General features: G+C 31.2%; 2 protein-coding genes and 1 long non-coding RNA gene across 3 annotated transcripts; all 3 read right to left on the bottom strand.

Moving 5' to 3' along the window:
- Positions 1 to 2,037: 2,037 nt before the first annotated feature.
- On the bottom strand, positions 2,038 to 3,720 carry LOC114292826 (uncharacterized). Its single transcript, XR_003639857.2, has 2 exons — positions 3,380 to 3,720; positions 2,038 to 2,470 (listed from the first exon to the last, which is right to left on the bottom strand). It is a non-coding gene; the product is annotated as an uncharacterized LOC114292826 (long non-coding RNA).
- A 1,965-nt stretch (positions 3,721 to 5,685) lies between these two features.
- Positions 5,686 to 7,936, bottom strand: LOC114292825 (Pentatricopeptide repeat (PPR-like) superfamily protein). The gene has a single exon (XM_028236843.2). It carries the CDS (start codon positions 7,845 to 7,847, stop codon positions 6,042 to 6,044), a length of 1,806 nt encoding a protein of 601 aa, XP_028092644.2. The 5' UTR covers positions 7,848 to 7,936; the 3' UTR covers positions 5,686 to 6,041.
- A 7,842-nt stretch (positions 7,937 to 15,778) lies between these two features.
- On the bottom strand, positions 15,779 to 24,038 carry WRKY12 (WRKY family transcription factor). Its single transcript, XM_028236840.2, has 4 exons — positions 23,423 to 24,038; positions 23,049 to 23,122; positions 22,316 to 22,477; positions 15,779 to 16,261 (listed from the first exon to the last, which is right to left on the bottom strand). Exons 1-4 carry the CDS (start codon positions 23,690 to 23,692, stop codon positions 16,099 to 16,101), a joined length of 669 nt encoding a protein of 222 aa, XP_028092641.1. The 5' UTR covers positions 23,693 to 24,038; the 3' UTR covers positions 15,779 to 16,098.
- Between the last annotated feature and the right edge of the window lie 606 nt (positions 24,039 to 24,644).

The following is a 24,644-nucleotide window of genomic DNA, read 5'->3' on the forward strand; positions in this document are numbered from 1 at the left end:
GGGTGGAGGAGTGGTGGAGGGAGGTGAGGAAGTGGTGGTGGTGGGTGATGGCCTGTGTGTGGTGGTGTTGGTGCCATAACTAGCCATGACTTTGGTAAAGAGATGAAGAGGAGAGTGGTTTTTAAAGGACTTGTCAATTGTGTGGTCTGTGGAATTTTTATGTAGTGAAGTTTCTTAGAAAATTACATTTAACATTTGGTCCAAGTTCTTGTTAGACTTTTCTCCTAAAACTATGATAAGAGAGGTTATCAACAACTTTAAAAACTAAAAACAAAAATAAGTTTCAGAGAGATGATGTGAGATGAATTTTTAATATTTTTTCTCTCAATTTTAATGTAGATTTAACCTGCAAGTCTCTTCATGATAGTTTGAATACTAGAATTATTGAAGACATTCAATTTAAAATTAATTGAAAATAAATAAAAAAAAATTAAAATATATGAATCAAATTTAAATGAGTAATAATATGAGACAAATTTCTGATAAATATTATAGAGTAAAATTAATTTTAGGCGTGCTATAAGGGATAATGTGATGGTGAAAGTCAACTAGCAATAATTAAATGAGTGCAAGACTTGAATGGAAATGCTAGTCTTCTCTCAATGTTCATCTCTAAGACCAAGTCATCTCTGGAGCAGGCACAAAGAAGAGTCCTTCAAAATCCAGAGGCTTCGCTGGTGGTAAAGACTTATCGCGTGGAGTGTGCTCCTTTTACGATTTTAAGTTCGAAATTTGTTAGGTATAAATATTTTTTTGGAATCAGTTTATATAAGACTTTGCTTTCTTGGCTTTAATTGAGATTTCTGTAAGTGAATGATGAGATTGGTACTACGAATTAGTCAGTCCAATAAACTGGATGCCAAGTTATTAAAAAAAAAAAAAAACCTTCAATGTAGAAAATGTATATTTATTTATTTATTATATGAAAAATGTAGGATTTAGAAAAGGGGAATTACACCGACGTTGTATGACAAAAAATATTTATAAAAAAGTAAAAAATAATATAAATATTAGTAATTAATATCATACAATTTTTTACTAATATATAATATTTTTAAAACAAAAGTACATTGAATAATAATTTTTCGTTTTAGAATTATTTTGTACTCAATTTGACATATTGACTTCTTATTCCATTTTCTACTATATGATAAATAATGGTATATATCCTAAAAAATGTGTATGATATTGAAATATCAAAAATGTCATAACTGAATCCTCTTCAATCATAACTAAAAATAAAAAGAATATTAACCAAGTACCACATAAAGTATAGTTAACGACATTTTGAATTATAACTAAAATAATGTCAACCTTACAATGAATTATAACTAATATCACAATACTAATTTACAATCAAGTCACAACTAACATTACAATAAAACATAATTAAATATCACAAACTTTATAATTGAGACATATGTGTACACTCTAAAAAGAACGTGTATCATAAAATTTCTCTTAATAATGAATGAAAGGTGTATTACATTGGATCAATTACATGACGCACGCATTACAAAAAAAATTCTCCCTTTTAATCCGTGATTGATTTTATGAATCATTTTATATCCTAAACCATTGGAAATGCTAGAGACCCCAGCATTTTGGCACCCCCAGTGCCACATGAGGGGCTGCCAATGGCCAAAAACCAAGAAAAAAAAAAAAAAAAACAGTTTTTTCAACCAATCACAAAGGACCCCAGCACCCCCACTGGGGTCCCAAGCTTTATTCCCTAAACCATAGTCATTACTGTTCAATTATAATCAAAAGTAAACTGTAGTCTTTTCTACCAACTCTTTAAAACCTCGTGAAAACAATGGCTGGTAATGTGGCCAACATTGCAACCACCCATTTTTATGAAAGGTGAGAGTGGGAAACACTATTTTAGAATAATCTTTTATTTTATTATTGTTTTTCTCGAGTTAAAATCTTGACTCCTACTGTTACTATTATTATTAGAGTAATGTTCTACAAAAATAATTCGTATACAAGATTACAAGATTTTTATACAAAATAATCTAATTAATTTATAGCCACTCATTAAATAATATATATATATAAGTCATAGCTGCATAAATGTCATTGTCACATAATTGTGTATAACTTTTTAGTATTGTGAGTCTCAATTACTACTACAACAATTGTCAATAGAGACTGATGCGGCCCAAATCATTGACCTAATACAGAACGGACCGAGCTATAACTCCCCCTTCAGAGCCCTCATTGAGGATACAAAGTTCCTGATGAAACGATGCAATTGTACCCTTGGACACACATTGAGGGAAGGCAATAAAGTTGCTGATATGCTGGCCAACCTAGGAGTGGCACAGACTGAACATGTGGTGATGCTTGAAGTCCCTCCCCGAAGTTGTTAGAGCTTTGGTTGTGGAGGATATGATTGGAGTTAGTTTTGTGAGGGCTTAGCCCTTTGTTTGTACTGCTTCTTTTTTCTTGTGTTTCTTGTTTTCATCTGGATCAAAAAAAAAAGAAAAAAGAAAAAAAAGAAAACGTGTTAGTAAATCATGAAAATAAATATATTTATATAAAATTGTTAGTATATCCAATACTAAAAACAGATAGTCAAAGCCAATTTTTGATAGCACTATAATGTAAAAATGTCAAATTTTAACGATGTTGTTTTATTCATGCACTAGCCATTTCTTCAACCAAAATAAATAAATAAATAAACAAAAATGTTATTTGTGGATCCCATTATGAAAGAGAAAGAGAAGAGTTCTAGTCAAAATTTGGCATTTTGCTAAATCTTATGCCAAATTTAGCACAATATTTGACAATATATATTTTAACAACTCATTTGACATCGCATTAAAACTTATTTTTAAAATGAAGTTATTATAACTTAGCAATAAACAAGTATTATAACAACTCTATTGGAGTGTGTTTTCCTAGTACAAACTTGTCAAACATGGTCTCTCCCCTTGAGTGGATATGTGACATGTCAATGCTTATATGCTAAATTGCTTTTCAACCCTACTCCAGCCTCTTTTTGGGTGAGATGCCTATGATAAACATCAAGTTAGATAAAGAACAACCACCTCTCTCTTTATCAATCTAAAAATAGGTTAATCCTTCTCCTAATCTTCATCAGGTTGTTGGGTAAATGATGGGTTCATTCATCAATAGCCCAAGGGCTTTGCAAGCCTAGGCTATCCTTTGGGTTTATTGGTTCCTCTTGAGTGAGCTATATTTGTTTTCTTTAGAAGAATTTTCATATAACATTATTATTTTGGTATTCCTTGTTTGAATTGGATCCATTGTCTTATTGAAATTTTTCTTTTTTGCTATACTGCTTCTTGTCATATTTTTGTAGTTTAAGAAAGAAAAAAAAAAGGGGGTACAGTTCTATGGAGAAACTTACAATAGTAGGAGCAATAGAAGTGGGAACCTCCTCAAACCAAGCTTGGAAACCCGTTGAGTGAAGAGCCATCTGAGAAAGAAGGTGAGCCGCCTGGCTCTGTAAAATTCTACGGACTTCATCAATCGCATCCCCTTCAATGGACAAAATTCTCAGACTTGACAGCATTCACAACAGAAAGAGAATCATCCTCCAAACAAATACAAGACAATCCCAAATTTTTAGCAAATTCAATTGCCCATAAAACTCCCAAAACCTCAATATGGTCTCTGCATCAAGGGCGCACTGATCCACACAAGATCCCATCACCTCCCCCCCCCCCCCCCCCCAAAAAAAAAAAAAAAAAAAAAAAAAAAACCCCCACCTCCTTCATAAGTTCTCAAAACACCAGCAGTACCATCTCACATAGCTACTTCCCCCTCGCTAGCTGAACGCTTCTGGTCCGTGAAAGTAACATTGTTGTGATTATATCAGATAGCACTGGCCAATGTAAAGAACAACTCAAGAGCCTCAACCCCTGGAAATTTTTGAACCTCCAAGACCCAAACAACAGCATCACCCCTATCCTTAAGATGCCCCCAACAGCCAAAACTGTGACTTCCAGACATCATCCACAACAACACAATCATGCAAGCAGTGAACTACCACACAACCAATTTAATTTTTGGAAGTTGCATAAGCCAGATACAAGACTAAAACCATTACACTCGCTGATTGTTTGAGTAGACCCCTCCACTGTTTGTATTCTCCCAATCAATTCCAATGGCGTGCTCTGAAACTCTAGCATCAGCACAAAAATTCTACTTGTACCTCGGCCCAGCAACAGAAGGTCCAGCCAATCTGCTCTGTAGATCCGTCTCATATTCTCTCTCTGTTTGCACTCCATGACCATTGTTCACACCTTGATTGAGCCCAAGCAATGTTGTCAACCCATCTCCAACCAGGTCTCACCTGTGGTCAGCTCTAGGGTCACTGAAATATTTTGTATGATTTACAAATGCTTTGAATGATTGTTCCAGCAAATTCAAGGACATAAACAATGGTTTTTTAAAAAGCCCCTGCGATTTTAAGATAAAATTCTCAAATTCAAGTAGTTTTAAACTGATATGTTAAATTCAGGTTGTTTAGTAACAGAACTTTAATGTTCAACTTTTGAAAACACAACTTCATTAAAGTCGCATTTGCAACGCGACCGGGAAGGGAAGCCTGACATAGATATTGATTTGAACAAAGGGACTTAAACTGTTACCAAAAACCAAACAAGAGATGGAAAACAATCGATATCGTGTTTTGAAAATTAAGTTCAAAGTCTTTTTTTTTTTTTTTAAAAAAAAAATAGTTATAAATGGGGAAATTGCAATTCAGTGGAAGTATTCAAAAAAAAAACAAAAATCAAATTAGTGGAAAACTTTATCAATTTTAATAATCAAAGTTGTAAACTTTTCCATGAATTTGTAAATATTTTGTGAAGATTCCACTGATTTGCAATTTTCCCTATATAAATTCAAAACAACTCACATCTGAAAAATAAGTTTTTTAAAAGAAAGTTTGGCAACTCCATAAAACATCATATCCTAGATTTACAAATAGTTCTGGGATAGTTGGAACACCAAGACATCATAATATGATAAATATTCTTAGCTAAGTATGTTTAAATGTATTTTCCTCTTCAAAACATAGTCCACAGTTGGAAGTTGGTAATTCTACTCCATAGTTAAAAATATAGGCAGTTTTTTTAGTGACAGATTCTTGCAACATCTGCTTATGGATTTAGAATTCTAATAAACCCCTTACAAAATTCCTATAGGGTATTTTCTTTTGTGTGAATATGAGTGCCATTCAAAAAGATATATATATATATATATATTTGAAGTAGTGTGAAAAAGATATAAGATTAATCAGCCTTGTTTGGGGCAACTTATAGGGATTATGATGGCCTTTTTCTTTTATTATTTTTGAATTTGTGCTAGAGTATTTGGTGAAGTTTTTGCTTATACAGCTTAAATTTTTTTTAATTGATTGTTAGGAAGTTAGGAAAGAGATGTTTTTAGCTTCTACTTTCAGATTATAAGTTTTCAACTTACAATAGGCTGCACCAAATAGACTTGACATATCTTAATTTTTTGCCCTTTTGGAATTCTTTCCCATGGATGGGCCATGTGCAGTTGTTTTTAATGTTGGGATTTTCCTTATCTACTGTGTTGCTTTGCATGTTGTTGTAGGGTTTTATGATTTCTCACAATACTTGATCATTATGATATGTTGAGAGAAAGAAGTAAAAATGAGCATCACTATACCTGGATAATCTCTTTTTGAACTCTCAACAAGGAGCAGCAAAATCTAGCACATTGCAGAGAATCACCACAACCAAAAACCACCTTATCTTTTTCTTCATGTCTAGTGTTCTATTGAGAACAAAGTATACAAGAATGCTGCCCCTTAGCATTGGCCTCTTAACTAATTTCAATCTCTATCTACAATTCTCATCTTAATCAGTGAATTGTTTTTCTTGCATAAGTTCAATTTCTAAACATGAAACTCCTTTACATGATCACAAATGAATTCTCCTGATTAGATGCAACATCTCCAAGCTTTCTTTTTTTCTTTTTTTTTTTGGTAGTTGATGAACTTGACTCTCATAGCGAGTTTCTCAATCCTTCCTTCCCTATAGCAGATCAACGTTTGGGTTACAAACTTTCACTTTCATCTCATCATATAGCAACTCCATTACCTTGTAAATCTCTTCGGAATATAGGTGAACAGAGTCCCCAGCATGAAATTCATGAACTTGAGCATCCATCTCAATCCAACTACAACCAGGAGTTTTGGTGACACCTTTCTGTCTCATCATCACTCTCATCCTCGCCGAATCATCCCACCTTTTCAAATCTGCGTATATCTGTGATGAGATAACATAGTTTCCAGAATTTGAAGGCTCCATTTCAAGAAGAAGCTTCATAACCTTCTCACTAACATCAAAGTTTCTGAGTTTCTGACAGGCACCAAGCAATGCACCTAACATGACTTCATCGGGGTTTTCAGGCATCTTCTCAATGAAGTCCCATGCTTTGTACAACTGTCCTGCACGTGCCAAAAGATCAACCATGCAAGAGTAATGCTCAATTTTCGGGACCAATCCAAAAGATGAGCTCATCAAGTTAAATAACCGCTGACCCTCATCAACCAATCCAGCATGCACACATGCAGAGAGTACTGCAACAAATGTGATATCATTTGGACGGGCAGCCTCACCCTCCTCTGACATAGACTTAAATAGCAATAACGCCTCTTGGGCTCGTCCATTAAAAGCGAGTGCAGAGATTGTGGCATTCCAAGAGACTTCATTTTTCATGGGCATTCTTTCAAAAACTCTAAGAGCATTTTCCATGCTCCCACACTTCGCATACATGTCAATTAAGGCAGTAGCAACATAGATATCATGTTGTAAGCCTCTTTCCAAAGCATATGCATCAACCGACTTTCCAAAGTCAAGGGCTCCGATTGAAGCACAAGCAGACAACACTCCAATCAATGTGATTTTATCCGGGTTAACCCCTTTAACTCTCATAGAGTTAAATAATGAAATAGCTTCATCCGACAATCCATTTTGCGCATACCCAGTTATCATAGCATTCCAGGTGACCACATCTTTTTTCACCATTCGATCAAAGACCCCCCTTGCTGACAACAAATCACCACATTTGGTATACATATCAATTAAAGCTGACCCAACATAAGAGTTCAGCTGCATTTTATTGTTTACAACAAACCCTTGAACCCACCTTCCCAAATTCAAATCCCCCAAGTCACCGCACGCCCCAAGAACACTCACTACAGTCATCTCATCCGGCTCAAAACCTTCATCCCTCATCTTCCCAAACACCGCCACCGCATCCCCTGCAAAACCCATCTTTGAGTACCCTGAAATCATCGAATTCCACGACACCACATCTCTCTCCGAAATTTCATCAAACACTTTCCGTGCACAACCCAACTGGCCACACCTCGCGTACATTGTGATCAACGAGTGACTCACATGACCATCAACACTCAACCCATTCTTGAAAAGCACTGAATGAGCCAACCTGCCATGATCTAACGCCGAAAGATTAGCACACGCAACAAACAAAAATGGGTAGGTAAAATTATTAGGTTTTAAGCCTGAAAACTTCATTTGGTAATAGAATTTTAAGGCAAGATCGAATTTTTGCCATGTAGTTGTTAAGCCACGAATCATGATATTGAAAGCATAGTCGTTGGGTAGAGTTATGTGAGAGAAGAGAAGCGAGGCATAGTTGAAGTCTTTGAGATGGATGGATTTGGAGAGTAGGAAATTGGGTTTGTGAATGGAGTTTATGAGCATCTGGGTGTGGATTTGTTGCAATGTCTTGGTGGAAAAAACACATTGTTTCAAGAGAGATAAGAGTTTTTCAGTGAGAAGTTGTTTTGGGTGGTTCGGAATCATAAACATTGATTGTTTGGAAGTTGAGAATGGCGGGAAATGAAGCGTCAAGGTGTTCTATCCTTCAGCATTGTTTGGGTATGCACAGCTGTCACTTTATCCACCTCAAATTAAAGAAAAGAGAAATACGCATCATGAAAAAAATATTATGAATATGATAATGAATTATTCTCCATATTTGAATTACACATATAATAAAATAAGACATACTAATTAAAAGATAAAAAAATTTCATAATATATTTTATAATATTTTTTTCATGATTCTTAATATTATTTTATAAAAAATGATAAATTATTTGATGTTATTTTTTTTTAATACAAACACTCTTTGCGTTTTAAAAATTAAATCTTTTAAATTTTTTTATTAATTTAATCCTTCTAACCTCTTTGAGGTTTTTTTTGTATATATAATACAAACACTCCACGCATTTTAAAAATTATATTTTTGAAATTTTTATTATAATTTAATCCTTCTATTAATCAATTGTTAAATTAATTAATAAAATAAATTAGTATAAGAAATTAATTTTTTTAATCTTCTCACTCTCAAAGAACGAACCAAACCCACTACAACCTCTCCACCATCAACTACCTCCAAACCCACTATCATCAACCTTGTTTGACCTTCACTGCCACCATCACCTACTTTCAATTGAGATCAACATAAAATCGACAACAAAGTTCACTATTTAATGTTGACACCAAAACATTTTTAAAAAAATAATTACTAGATAAGTAAAGAAAATCTATAGAGAATTACAAAAAAAAATTATTAAATATATATTATTATACTATTAAATGTCTAGGTAATGCTATGATACACAACTTTTTGTGGTATTAATTATCATAAATATTATAATTAGATCTTTTTCAGTCATAACTAAAATAATAGCTATAACCAAATACTGCATAAAATATAACTAAATATCTTTTGAATCATAATGAAAATAGTATTATAATAAATAATTATAACTAATATCATAATATGTCATAACCAAATACCACAATTGAGACATATAAAATTTTCCTAAACGGTAAATTGTTTTGGAATTTTATATATAGATAATATATAAAAAATTTTAGAGAAATTACACACTGGGGATATGTTAGAGAAAAAAAATAATTAAAAAAAAGTGATGAACTTTATAAATATTACTATTTTGAAATAATTTTTCAAAACACCAGTTGAATAGTAATTTCCAAAATTTTTTCCTATTATGATGTATATATATATATATATATATATAATTGACAAACAATTTACGGTTTCGAAAAAATTTATATGCTTGAGTCGTGATCTTTGGTTATAATTTATTGTAGTGTTAGTTATAACTATTGGTGGTAATATTATTTTGGTTATTATTTAAAAGATATTTAGTTATACCTTATGTGGTACTTAGTTATAACTATTTTTTTAATTATGACTGAAAATGATCTAATTATAATATTTGTAATAATTAACAGCACAAAAAGATGTGTACCACAATATTACCCAAATGCTTAATAATATTATAATATATGTGTTAAATGATTTTTTTGTAATTCTAAACAAATTTTCTTTACTCATTTAGTGATTTTTTTAAAAATATTTTAGTGTCAACATTAAATAATGAATTTTGTTGCTGAGTTTATGTTGATCTCAATAGGAAGTGGGTAGGATTGTAAAAATGACTTGCGGGCTCGTGGACGGCCTGAAACTCACCCTCAACCTAGGATGGGCCCGACTCGGTTAGGCCTAGTCCTGAGCCCAATCCGAGACCCTAGGCCTGGGCCTTAGCTGTCATTTTGAAGCTCGACCTGACCCATCGGTCTGCTCAAGGCCCACTCAAAACTCGACCCGTCCAAAGTCCAATGTCATTTTTATTGAAAAATAATAAAATTTTGGTAGAAAAAATTTATAAAAAAAAAACAAAAAAATGTTCAAGCCACCCAAACCTGAGCTTAAGCCCAAGCCCACCTGTCCGTTTGCTCGCCTAAGGCTTGAATACCCCTGGACCTAGGCCTAATTTTATGGCCCGTGGGCTGGCCTGGTTTAGCTTGAATTTTGGCAAGAGCCCGCGAGGCTTGACATGGGCTGACCCAAGCCTAGGCCCAAGCCTAAGTGGGCTAAACCGAGCCAAATTTACACCCCTAAAAGTGGGTGATGGTGGTAGTTAAAGTGGGTTTGGTTTGTTTTATAGAGAGAGAAGACTAAGGGAGAGGGATATGGCAAATAAGGATAAAATAGGCATTTGGAAAAATTAATTGTTTATATTAGGTGTTTTTGTTAGTTGACTTAATAGTTGACTAATGGAAGGGTTAAATTGTAGTGCAAGTTTAAATCTTAAATAGGGAATGTAATTTTCAAAATGTGAGGAATACTTGTATTAAAGATAAATCTGAAGGGGTGTCAGTGTAACTTACTCATTAAAAAATTGTTACTTTTAGGGAAATTTTAGTATACACACCCCTTGAAAGAGGTATACTATATGCACCCCTAATTATGCTATTTTTTCTTTAGAGAATGGGATCACTGCTGTGCCTTTGTTGTGCCTCATTTTGTGATGTATTATGGATTTATTTTTATAATCTGAATCGTTCATATTGTAAGGTTTGTTGAGTACTTCATGCCAACCAAAAATCATATTAATCGGATACCAATAATTATATGATTGATAACCAAAAAAATAAACAAGAAGTTTTTTTTTTGAAAAATAGTATAAAAATATGTAATTCGATCATATAGTTATTAATATCCGATCAATATGATTTTTGATAGGTTTGAAGTACTCAACAAATCCTACAAAATGAACGGTTCAGATCATAAAAATAAGCCCATAATGCATTTCAAAATGAGGCACAACAGTGACTGCTGTGCCAAAGGCACAACAGTGACCCCAAGTCCTTTCTTTAGTTATGACCAATTTTCTTCTTTAGTTATGATATTATTTTAGTTATGACACATGAGATCTTTGATTATGCCTCATGTAGTGTTTGGTTTTGACTTATTTATTATTTATTTTAGTTATGACTTAAAAAATATAAAATTATATCATTTTCTTCTTTATTTATAAAGTGCTTCATAAAATAATATATTAAAACATCTAATTAAATATATATCTTCTTAATTAAGTCTTGTCTAAACAAACAATAGAGAGGAGTCAAAGTCCGACTTCTTCTTCCTTTCTTTTGCCTTCTAACAAACTTTTTCTGTCACTTCCCTTCTCTTCCCCTCAATCCAATTTTGTTTGTTAAGTTTGATGAGTTGTATACATGAGGTAAGATTCTTCAAATATCTATAACTAATTTTAATACTAAAGTATAGAAAACAACCATCGATACTTAGGTTTGGTTTATGCAAGAGTGAGCTTAAGGTTTCATACCCAAATCTAGTGTTCTTCAAGTGCTTGGGTCCTATTGCACAAAACTAATCTCCACATAACGTATCATCTCTAACTTATAGAAAATAATTTAAGAAAAGAATTTAATACCTTTTGTGGTGATATAGTCATTTATTTGTTCTCTAATTTTGGCTAATGGTAGTTGTTGGACTCCATGATAGTTGAGTTTTATAGTTATTATTTAGACTTTGACTGTCCCATTTGACATAGTGCTTCTCATATTTATAATTACTCTTCAACTGATTGATAAAAAATAATAAATAAATAAATAAAAGATTTTTGGTTTTTCTTAGCATTTGAAATGCTTCTATTTTAGCATCGAAAACTTGATCATCTCTCTAGAGCAATGGCCTATTAGTGGTTTAGGCTTCTAATTCTTTTAGCAATTACTGTGTCTAGAGTCTTATGTGCTTTTTTTTTTAGCCGGGAATTTGAGTTTAAGTACTCAAATTCATTATATTTTACTTTTTTTTTGCGTGTGTTTTAGCCGGGAATTAACTTAATTAGCAGATTACTTTGTCTAGAGTCTTACATTTTTTTTATGTCACCCGTTTTGACATGTTTTAGCAGAGTAATTTGGGATGATCTAAATAAGCCTCCGTTTGGGAAGTGGGTTGACTTTTTGACTTTTTAACTTTTTTGACTATTTTAGCTTGGGCTTAAAAGCTTAGTTTGGGAAGGGTTTTTTGGCTTTTTTGAGTTTTTTTGTGAGAGAAGAATGTAATGATTATGGGTTGGATGTGATGTTTTGTTTGTTATGGCTAAAATAGCCTATTTTGTTTTTTGTGGCTAAAATAGCCAAAAAAGCCCAAACCATAGCTTCCCAAACGAAGTCTTAGTATATTTTTTGACTTTTACGAAAAGATGTGTAGAAAAATAGAGATGTGATGTGATGGAAAAAAGATAAAAAAATAAAAAGTGTGTACTTATTAGTACACTAACAAGGCTTACTTTCTAATATTTAAATTTGTGCTTAAGTAGTCAAATTCATTATTTTTTACTCTTTTTTTATGGTGTGTTTAGCCAGGAATGAACTTAATTAGCAAATTCTTGTTATAAATAAAGTTGCATCTTTCAAGCCAAGCATTATTTTTGAATTTTAGAGAGGATTTCTCTAAATTGTGTCAAATGTTTTAAGTATTCTTATAATAAAATAGTAAAATGTTAGACTATTTTATATCAACCTCATTGGCGTTTCTCTTATTGATAATTGTTCATTGTTAAATTTTTTTTATAGAATCATTTATCATAATAACATGACAATTATTATTATTATTATTTTAAGGGATAAATTACACTTTGCACCCCTATATTTTACACAAAATTTCATTTTAGTCCTTACACATCAAATTGTGACACTTAATCCCCTACACTTTTGGTCAAGTGTCACATTGGCCCTTCTGTTAATAGTGAGGCTAACAGAAATTATCCTTTAGGAAGCTAAGTGTTACAATTTTGATGTGTAGGGATTAAAGTAAGATTTTGTGCAATTTATCCTCACATAGTTTTCATGTGACTAACCTCTGTTAACAATAAGGATAACAGAAGAGTCAAAGTGACCCTTGACCAAAAGTGTAGGGGTTAAATGTCACAATTTGATGTGTAGGGACTAAAGTATGATTTGATATAAAGTGTAAAGGTGCAAAGTGTAATTTATACTATTTTAAAATATAAGATATTTGAATAAATTTCTAGTTTTAAAGTGATAAATCTATACTTCAATACATCATTCTATATATTTATATGTATATTGATTGTCTATTTGTATTTGTGATAATTTCTAAGTACTTGCCAAATGAATTTTTTTTTCAAGAGTGGTCTGCATCACTGTGCTCACTTGCATTTTTGGTACAATAATAATCCCAGTGGTGTGTTTGGTACAATAATATTCCCAGTGGTCGTGTGTTGTCAGACATGTAATGTTAACCATCACTATGTAATGTTTCATATTTCTTTTTGGGGGGTAATTGCACCGATTTTGGGGGGAATAAATAATTATAAATTTATGAAAAAATTTATAATTTTAATTATTTTTATAAAATTATATTGATTTGATATTTTCTTTTTCTTTTCTCTTTCTAATGGTAAGTAACATAATCAGCAACTTGTTAAAATTCTGGAGTCGTTTTGCAAGTGATTAGTGGGATTTTGTTAGTTTGGATGAAATATATATATATATATATAATATTTTTGGACGTTTGGTACAATAGAAAATCAAAATTAATAGAAAATATTTTTTATAATCAACGGAAAATAAATTTATTTGGATAAAAAAATATTTTTAACTTTTAAAATTAAGAAACATTTTATAGACTACAGTCTTACAAATGTTATCACATGACCACCGCCACTATTACCTTCACAACTACACCACCATCGACATGGCCGTTGCCATCGCTAGCACCATCGCCTCTGCCACGCCACCACCTCCACCATCACCACTAAAAATAGAAAAATATTTTTTGAAAATTTTTTTTCGTAAAAAATTCTTTTTGTTAGAAAATGTTTTATGTCTAAACAAATAGAGCGTTCGTTATAATGTTAAAAATTATTTTAAGAAGTCAAAAAATTTTAAAATTATTTTCATTCACTCTACATTTTGCGTGTTTTTCATAAGAAGTCAAAAATATTCTCAAATATATTAAAACATATTACTCCCTCCATCTTAAAATATTAATCCCTTATTCTATTTTTTATTGTTCTAAAATATTAGTCTGTTTTCAAAAATCAATGATTAAAATAACATAAATTTTCTATTTTACCATTCTTTTAAATTTATTAACATTATTTGAACTGTAATAATTATACTACTAAAGGATAATTTTGAAAATTAATATTTTTAAATTGTAATAATTGTACTATAAAAAAAGGACTAATATTTTTCACCTTATATTTTTAGTCAAAAAAATGAAAAAAAGTGACTAAGGCTTTGTTTGGGAACATGTTTTTTTAATAATTTTTTAACTTTTTGACTAAAATATAAAGTAAAATGTTTGGAATGACTTTTTAATTTTTTACGAAAAGATGTACAAAAAATAAAAAAAATAAAATCTTTAACCTTTTAATATAAATTATAAATTATTTAATTTTTTTAATAATTTTTTAATTTTTAAACTAAAACTATTAGGTTCCAAACGAAGCGTATAACGTTCACTTCCCAAATGCGCTCCCCATCTACATCTGAATTGATTGATATATGACACCCTACCTTGATGGAATATTTTATTAAAATACTTAATTACAAATATAATAAATAATTTAGGGAAAATTATTAATCAGGTGATTTTTAAAAAATTATCTTGAATGATTAAAATATAACAATAGTTACAACGTTTAAAATGATGAGAAACAAACAAAATAGAAGATATTAAATTTTTCTCTAAAAGAATTAAACCCGCAACCTCATATTATAAAGCGATACAACCAATAAACCAAAAACATAATTTATAGTGTTTAATAATTCTAGTAATTGTGAAAAATTAAGCATAATTTTTCCTCAAAAATTATATGTAAGGTGCAGATTTAAAGTTAATATTGAGTCACATCTAAAACAAATCTTATTTCATATTTCATTTCTAAATAAATTTTTGAGTAATTTTTTTTAATATATAATGCAAATGTATAGAGTTTATTTATTATAGTGTGGAACATGTCATATAGATTCATTGATTGGGGTGACTCACATGAGACCTATTGCAATCAGAAAGTGAAATGTTGTATGCCATATGAGATTTCATCCACTGATTAGTGTGACTTCAGGTGTGATCCAAACGAATCAATGACTGAAATACTATGTGCTACGATGCTTCATAAAATAATTTTTTCATCCATGTAACCACCTTTTTTTTTTTTGATCAGCAAAGAAAAATTTCATTAACAGCATGAAATTAAAGGTACAGGCAGATGACATGCATCGAGAGAGATTCGGAAAGTACAGAATACCCCTACTACTGCTACTCGCATCCATACAACCAACCCCTTGGCCTCACGAATTTTTTTTTTTTTCAAACAAAAAAGTTAAGAAGAACTTAACTATAAAACAAAAAAATAAAAATAAAATAAAGACTCCCCACAACATCAACCCACACAACCCGAGCCCAAACACCACCTTTTTTTTTTTTTTGATCATCCATGTAACCACCTATCCACCTCTTTTTAGAGCATATTGTCTTAAGAACCAAGCTTCCTTTCCTTGTATAGATTCTTCTCATGAATCATAATAGTTTGGTAACAACTTTAACAAGGCATTGTCTAAACTAATCCATTTTAGCCCATCTAGGTTTTAGTTGGAAGAATCCTTTTAATTTTCAGCCAAAAAACTTTTCAGGCCAGAAATTTATAACAAGATGTTGATTTGCACTTGTGTAGATTGCAATAAATCTGATTAAATTACTGATTTTCCCTTCTATCAATTACACATTCACGATTATGCCCTCACCACACCACCCTCACAAGTGCACTTAAGTATTATTTTCATGTATGTAATTTACACAAATTGGTGGACTGAGAACATACAAAGTAGGTACTCCTAATCCAATGCATAAACAACAATCACATATCTTGCAAAGTTCTAATTGCTCCTAGTATTTTGATTTCATGGGAACTATATATATACACAAACATAGAATACCCCTGAAAATGGTTTATACAAGCATGATTGGAGGGTAAAATGGTTACAAACCCAACCGCGGACACATATATCTGTATAGAAGATATATAATGTTGTTCAATATCTTACTACTGTGATAATATTCAAGAAAACAAGCTTTCTACAACAACTAATTATGTGGGATACACTCAATCTTAATAAAGATTGATGCAGACTTTAATTGTACATTATACTCATTACAACATTGCTTTTGTTCACTTAATGAGCCACTAGAATGAAGAAAAACATTCATGTTCTGATGAATTTGAGTCATCACATGGAGAGTGATTGTGTCTACCTTCATACGTTGTTATCACCATTCGACAATCTTCTGATAATCGTTCAACCCGTTTCTTCACTCGACAATTACTATGTGTACAACGATAATAGCTCCTGCAAACAATCTAATAATTGAGGAAACCAAATGATAAAAAAATAAATAAAGAAATAAAAGAAAAACAACAATAGGATCTATTATTTGTGTAATATGCCTACACTTGTTAAGCGTAATTAATAACAAAAACAACATCAATCTAGTTGATTAAATTTCGAAAAGCTTGTAGATAACATTTCTTCTCAAACCCCTATATAAGTAGAATTTAGCATTGGTAGAAGAAGGTGAATAGACCGAACTCTTGATTCAATTTCCAATGAAAATTAACTCAATAGGTTATTAATTTTAACAAACCAAATTCAACATATATCAATTAATCATACGACATCCTCACAAATACAAATAAAAATAAAAACTTCCACTGAATAAGTTAAGACAAACGAGTTATTATCCTAGCTGGGAAGCGTTTAGCTATGACATCCTACATTCAAACTCATAAGATTGAACTCTAATCACAAACGGCTTTGACATGCTCGTTAGGATTCTCTTGTCTAGATCTGTACCTATTGCGATTTTGATCACAATCGGCTATGCACTAAGAGTGGTTTAAGGGGTTAATTGTGCATGTGGTTTTTCATCATCATCAAATTATTTTGCAGATCAATTCTTATGCAACTAGCAAACTAGGTCTCCTTTCCTTCCACAAATCTATAAACAAAACTTTGACCCCGATTGCACATTTTTTCTACAAAAAATGACATAATCTGAATCCTGTAACAATCTAAGATATGATCAAAGTATAGAATTTAAATTAAAAAATTGACTATAACTAATATAAAAAATAAAAAAAAAAATCTAGGAAACAAACAACCCAAAAGCACTAGTTTTTCTCTATTATCTTAGTTCAACATTTTAAATCCTACACTCAAAATTCAACACTCATAACCATATAATCATGAAAACATCAATTATTTTTATTTTTATTTTATTTTTTTGCTTCGCAAAGGAAGTTTGTATATATTAAGATGAAATGAACAACCCAAATTGTTTTGAAAAGCTAAAACAAAAACTTGTAAACCCTTACCTCAAAATTTTAACATGGAATTGAAATTCTTTAGACCTAGAGAAATTTGTGTGTTGACTCCAAAATTTTTAATCCTATGTAACCCTTATTTGAATATCTTTATGATGCAAGCATATGTTTAATTATACAAATAACATAGTAACATTCAAATATGGTATTCAGATATGTACTAGTTGTCAAAGATATCATAGTTAAATTCTAGCATATATATATATATAAATATATGTATTTTTTCATTGGGGGGTAAATCCGTAGCACTTAGTCATGTTATTTGAAAAAAAAAAAAAAATTATTGTGATCAACAAAAAGAATTTTATTAACTCGATAACTATTTGCTTCAAAAAATGTAAATTTTTATCAACTGCAGTGAAATAAATAAACTTCATTGGAGATTTATGGTGCAGTAATTATGTCTTAACTGATGTTTCCAAAGCATTTGTTAGCCAAAAACATGAAACAAATATAAATGCTATTCCACACTAGGTTGTACCAAATGCTACAAGTAAATATAGTTGGTGAACATAAGATTAACGGTAGTGCTACATGCACCAATTAGTGTACTAACTAGTGTACCAACATTAGTTATGACATTATTATTAATCTCACTCATTAATCACATTATAAATACCAAAAACTTCTTAAATTATGCCACATCATCAATTGGTACACTAGGCAGTACGCTAATTAGTGCATATAGCATTTGTTAATTTCATCCAACAGGATTAAGCAGGGCAATTGTTCTAAGTGAACATGTTTTCCTTTCCAAATAGCTAGCCATATGTGCATGAGCTCAAAGGACTCATAACATTTTTTTTTTATCAAAAAAATAAAGTTTTTATTGATGTAAAATGCAATACAAGTAGTTCAACAAAATTATATCAATAAGAAAGGAATAGGCTAAAGTACATCAAAAAAATTATATCAACTCATAACATTTTAAGCCTAAGGTAGGGACCGAGTACAAATTGTGGTTGCAAAATGTAAACTCATTAATTTTGTGAAAACATCAAAACTTTGGGACTTTTGAAGCTTAAAAAATTTTGTGAAATGTCAAGAGGATGGATTTACAAATTTTGGTAACAAAATTTAAGCTGATGAATTTTGTGAAAAAACCAAAACTTGTGAAAACGTTAAAGTAGACTTACAAATTTCATATGATGATGTTTGAGACAAAGGGTATGACTGCTGATAAAAAAAAAATAAAAAGAGGATTAAAAGGTCTTATTCGCATCACATACTTACCAATTTTAATTTCATTTATTCTACGTTTTCACAAGAATTCTACTTCACCAACAAAGAGGAAGAGTTATATTTTGTCAATTAACAAAAACAAGGGAAAGAACTAATGACTTGTTCAGATTTTAAAATTTGAAATACTTATTATTCTTTTCCCATAAAAAAAAAAAAAAGTGTTTGTACTTATTTAGATGATCCTGTGGTTGAATGCAGAGTTGGTGACATTAATAAGCATGTAATTAAGAAGAGGGTGACTCATTAATCATTTATGCATGTAGCTAAGAAGAAATCCTTCTACCTACGGTGGCCTAGTATTAAGGAGTATATGGTAATTTTCAGAGATTCCATATTCAACTTTTACAGGCACAAAATATTTAAGCTTAACTGATATGCGTAATTTATAAGTGATTGCATGTATCCAAAACTTATTCATAAGATATTATACTAAACGAAACGATACATGTGTTGAAATTCTCCGCCATAAAAATAAAAATAATAAAAAATCAACCTTTAACCTCCATTTCTTGGAATACATGCATTCATTGAATTACAACTTTTTTGAGTTTCACACACTCACTCTCTCTCTCGCCTCTTCCTAGTCCGTCACAGGGACAGATGTACATGAGGGTCAGGAGGTCACGTGCCTCCCTCAACTTTTAAAAAATTATTCTTCTGCCTCCAACAAAAATATATATTTTAATTTAATCCTTTCAAGTAATATCTATCACTATTTTCTTTATCTTTTTTCTTAAATGTTTAATTTCGCACTTTAAATGTTTAATTATGCTATAAATTTCATATTAGAGAAATGTTATACGTCACCAATTTTTTGTCACTATTTTATATCACTTCTTATATAAATACTCATAATTGATTCACTTGTTTACATATAATTATTACACAATTAATGACAACTAATAATATATTACTACGTAATTCAGTAATTCAAAACGGTGAAAAAAATAAGTGATATATAGCCACCAAAGTATATAATTTATTCACCTTTCTCTCATTTGTTTATCTATCCCTCTCTATGCCTCATTTTTGTGTGTGCATCTTGATATAATTTCATTATCATATTTTATGAGAGCATGTGATTATTTTTTAAATTGTGATGATGATCATACACAAAATGAAATTAATAACAATAAAGATAATGATCAATTAACTTGAGCTTATATTTAAATATAACTTTCATATCACACTTATTTTTAGTCTTATCATCAAATAAAATTTAGATTAAATTTGATTTTGATTTTTGTCAAGATTTCAACTTAATGATGGTTCTTTTGAGCTAAGGTCATGGTTCCGTCACTTCTCTCATGTTGGAACCCTTTGTAGTTACATTGGTTTTGGTGTTTTCTTTCAAAGACAAATCTCTCTGCCTCCTTCGCTAAATGGTACAGTCCATTTTTTATGCCTACAAATAATAGACGATGACAACAAACTAGAAGGATATATAAATAAATAAAAAGACTTCTTGGATTGGCTCAAGATTGGATTGATGAGAATCGTCAACAAAACATGATTTTGTAAATAATTGAAGGCAAATCATTTTGTTCTCGCGTCTCGTTTAGTTAGATCAAATCCTTTTGAAGGCAACATTATAAACTTAATGCTACCTAATGACAGTACAGAACTACAAGTACTTATCAGTTGGTGAAATAAGAAGTTTTCTTCACCTTCATAATTAATATGCAACTAATTAAAGTGCAAAACATGTGAACTGGTGTACCTAAACTTGGTATTTCTAAATGGACATGATTAAACATTACTGAAGAAACCATTGAATCATACAAACAATTAATTCTTTTGATTATTCAATTTGATAAATTGCCTGGTTAGCCTTGTTAGAATCGAATATTCGCCTAAGTGAATTTTGCAAAAACTCATTATTTTCCATCTTCTTAACTTGATATCTTTGTCAGCTTTGAATTCTATCAAATATTATATGCTTTATAAGATTATACTTGTACTCTTTTCTAAAAGTGTTCAATATATTGTCGGTCTTCAAAAGAATCCGCTATGCTTCATTTTGATCCAGATATTTTAATTGTATCAATATAATCACTAACTTACCGAATTTATGTTTAAATAGTCCCAGTTCCATTTCTGTCCAAATTTTTATTCAAATTTTTTTAAATTTGAACAAAAATACCCCTACTTCCGTATAAAATTTGATGGAGACTTTTTAAATACAAATTTGATAAATTAACGATCAAATTAGACAACAAATTTAGAAAAGTTAATTGTTAACCATCAATTTTACAATTTCCATGCATCACATAATGGTTTCAGCTCAATCTTGCAAAACATGAAGTAACATTCCAATCCAATATAAACGCTAATTAACTATATAAATTTATAGTTGATAAAAAAATAAAAAATAAAAAAACCTATATATATTTAAAGATTAATAGTTTCAGCTCTTTTTTACTTTTTTGAATCAACAAAAGAAAATTTATTAATCCCTCAATGCCAAAGCCAATATTTCTCACATGAAAACACTAATAAATATTGAAACTATGGAAGCGAAGCTACATCATAGCTAGGCTAGAATATAGCAACGAGGTTGGCACTAGAGGTGAACAGCGGATATATCGATCCGTCAAAACCGACCGAACTGAACCGATCCACTGTACTTTGGACGGATGCGTGATGACGAGCGGACGGTTGCGGATCGATTTTCTCCAATTCGCCAATTTGGCAGACGGATGGCGGATTTGAGATTCCTTTGGCTATAATCGAACCGCCAAACCGCGAGCACCCTTAGTAATTTATAAAACTTTGTGTTTTCAATTTGTTTAAATATTTTATTTGTGTTTTCAATTGAAAAAAAGTTTAAATATTCTGTTGAAAAAAAAATTCAACTTGAATATATTTTTTGAATTGAAAAAAATATATGTATTATTTATCTATATTTTTTAGTTTTTAAATCTAACTATATATAGATGTAACAATACAAAGACATAAAATCTCTACTACTGTTCTGTTCATGATTTTGGTGGTTTGAATTGTTTTTATATTTTAAGAACCACAGATTGTAATAATTTATGTGGATGAATCATGCTGTGATTGTAATATGCGAATGAGGCATGCAATGATTGTGATATTATAAAGTTTTAAACTTTCTTTCTTTGGATAAGACATGCAGTTATTGTAAAACTTTTTTAAGTCATTGACTGTAATATTTTTTTTTTTTTTTGAGGAAGTGCACAAGTTGAATTATGTTGAAAATTTATAAAATTTTAAACCGTCAAACCGATTCGCATCCATCCGCCAAACCGCCAATCCGCTCAATCCACATCCGCTGGATTGGCGGACGGATGCGGATTGATTTTTTCTAATCCGCCAATCTGACGGACGAATGGCGGATTGAAAGTTCCGTGACCGTAACCGACCTGCACCCACCCTAGTTGGCACCCTCTAGCTAGCGGAATCATATGCAAGCCCATTAAAACACTAGATTGATAGTTAGCAATAGATCAGCAAATGCCAAAAACAGAATCAACAAACCAGAAGAAAGGGGAAATCAAATTGCTAAACAGTGTACATTGTTCTCTACTTGCTAATCATGCTTCAATGTACTTGCACCAAAATGAAATACTTGTAGACTTTCATTCATTATTAATTTCATATATCAAACAAGCTCAAAAAGAAATGAAAAATCATGGTAGAACTTAATATTGTATTATTATACTCTTTGCTTTGAGTTTAATAAAAATTTATCTTTTTTTGCTCATAAAAACAAAAATGTACAACTAAAGGAGAGAGAGAGAGAGAGAGAGAGTACCTAGGATGAAGGCTATTCTTGACAACTTTTTGTCCATATTTCCTCCATTTGTAACCATCATCAAGAACATCCACATCACTTCTTGTTTGGAAACAAAACCTTGGCTCTCTCAGTTTTCTCCTCACTTTCACCTTGCTCTTCTCTGAGCTTGAACTCCTCCACCTGTTCAATTAATCCAAATTAATTACCCACTAATATTCATCTCCATTAATCTCTTACTTTTTGTTAAATACACAATGAACTTAATAGAAACGAAAAAACCAGTAATGGAAACTTGAAGATAAAGTGGTGATGGATGACATGTAGACTTGGGTGTCAATGAGTAGCAAGCCTATAGAAATAGTAGGTCTAGTACTCATTCCTTCTCACACACCACAAGAAAAGAGAGAGAGAGAGAAAGGACATGTTGTACAAAAGTATATTCTAACCAAATTCAAACATATAGAGAACCAGATCTCCTTAGATTTTGGGAGAGCAAACATACCTCTCTCTTACACACAGGCACAAAGAGAGAGAGGAGCGAGTTGTCCTCACATAATATCACTGTTATATTTAATATTTGTCCAAAATAAATATTTGTCCAAAACAAAAAATATTGTAAAATAAAAAAAAGTTTAATGTGACGCAACCAAACTCAGAGATCTATTTTATATATGGTTAGGTTTCTTTAAGAGAGAGAGAGATTAACACCTAGGGAAAAGCTAAATTGAAAAGGGTTTGGAGAAGAGAGTACCATGAAGTGCTAGCATCGTTGGCATTACCACTGCAATTCTCATCATTAACAGTCTTGGGATCCAATTGCCCAACCTAAAATAATATTCAAGCATAAAATATAAAATTAACAAGCAATTCTTTAAAGAAATTCCAATTAATAAGACAGATTAATAATAATAAATTGCGGGGAGAAAAAAGGACAAAAACACGTATTATAAGCCTACATATCAGCCTATAATATTGGCAAAATTGAACTATAAAATACCAAGATTAACAAGAATTTATATTATAATATCACAACAAAGAAAAAAACAAAATTTAAAATTTAGAAAACAAGAAAATTACCCTTACAAAAACTATATTAACATGCGATACATAAAGAATTTTAACAACCTGGTCATTATTCCAAGCAGGTCTGTTATGGCTAAACCCCATAGCGTTGTTGTCATCGTTGTCGTTGTCGTTGCTGCGGTGGTGGTTGGTGGTGGTGCCGCCACCGCTAAGAGGCTGAGATATCTGAGAAGGCTGTTGTGAAGGAGCCAAGAAGCTCATAACCTGGTTATGATCTTCAAATTGTACAAACCCCATTTCTTGAATTGCTGGCGGGGCAGCGAAAGATACTTGCAGCTCGTAGCTCGGTAACCCTCCTCTTTCTGCTTCCATTTTTGTGTTCAAACTAATACTTTTGACAGATTTTTTTTTTGAGTTTTTTGTACGTTGCTCTCTTGCTTGTTGATCTTCTTGTTTAGTGGATGATACATGTGTATAATGTGTAAAGGGTATTTTGGGGTCAACTAGTAAACGCTGGATGGAATGTATATCGGAAACTATTCCACCCTCTCATCTTCCTAGGGCTTTTTGGACTCCACATAGAAGACATGCATAGTATATTTCTGACTCTCTATCTCTCTCTGAATAAAATACCTACAAAGTTCAATGAGAAAAGGAAATATGACTGTTTGAATACTATTGTGTATGACTGTTTTGGGGTTTGGGGATGCATATGATTGGTCTAGCTTTGGGTGTCAACTTAGCTGGGATGCTTAATTTAAATAATGTTGTATTTTTTTTCCCTAGTCCATGTTGTATTTATACTTCATTTTTAATAAAGTTTGGTTGCTGTTGCTGCTCAAAAAAAAAAAAAAAAAAAAAAAAAAAAACTTATTGTGTAAAATATGAATAGAGAAAATAAATTGAGCAAGCTCATGTTGGAATTATAATGAAGTTAGTAAATTAGTAAAATAATAAGATGTAATATAAATAATAAAGTTCTTATTCTGTTTAATATTTTAAAGGGCAAATTACATATACACCCCTCGAGGTTTGGCTAAATTACAGATGCCCCCCTGAGGTTTGAGAAATTACGAATTCCCCCCTGAATGCTATATTTGCATAAGAAATTAGGGGGTAATTTGTTATGAAATATAAACCTCAGGGGGCAAATTGTTATAAAAATACAAACCTCAGGGGGCGGGATGTAATTTCCGAAACCTCAGGGGGGTATCTGTAATTTAGCCAAACCTCGAGGGGTGTATATGTAATTTGCCCTATTTTAAACTTTTAGATTGATTAAAAATTAAATTTAAATATGACAGTATTTTTGTTTCTGAAAAAT

Source organism: Camellia sinensis, chromosome 2, assembly GCF_055761805.1.
Source record: "Camellia sinensis isolate YWXY chromosome 2, ASM5576180v1, whole genome shotgun sequence".
In the NCBI taxonomy this organism is placed as follows: domain Eukaryota; kingdom Viridiplantae; phylum Streptophyta; class Magnoliopsida; order Ericales; family Theaceae; genus Camellia; species Camellia sinensis.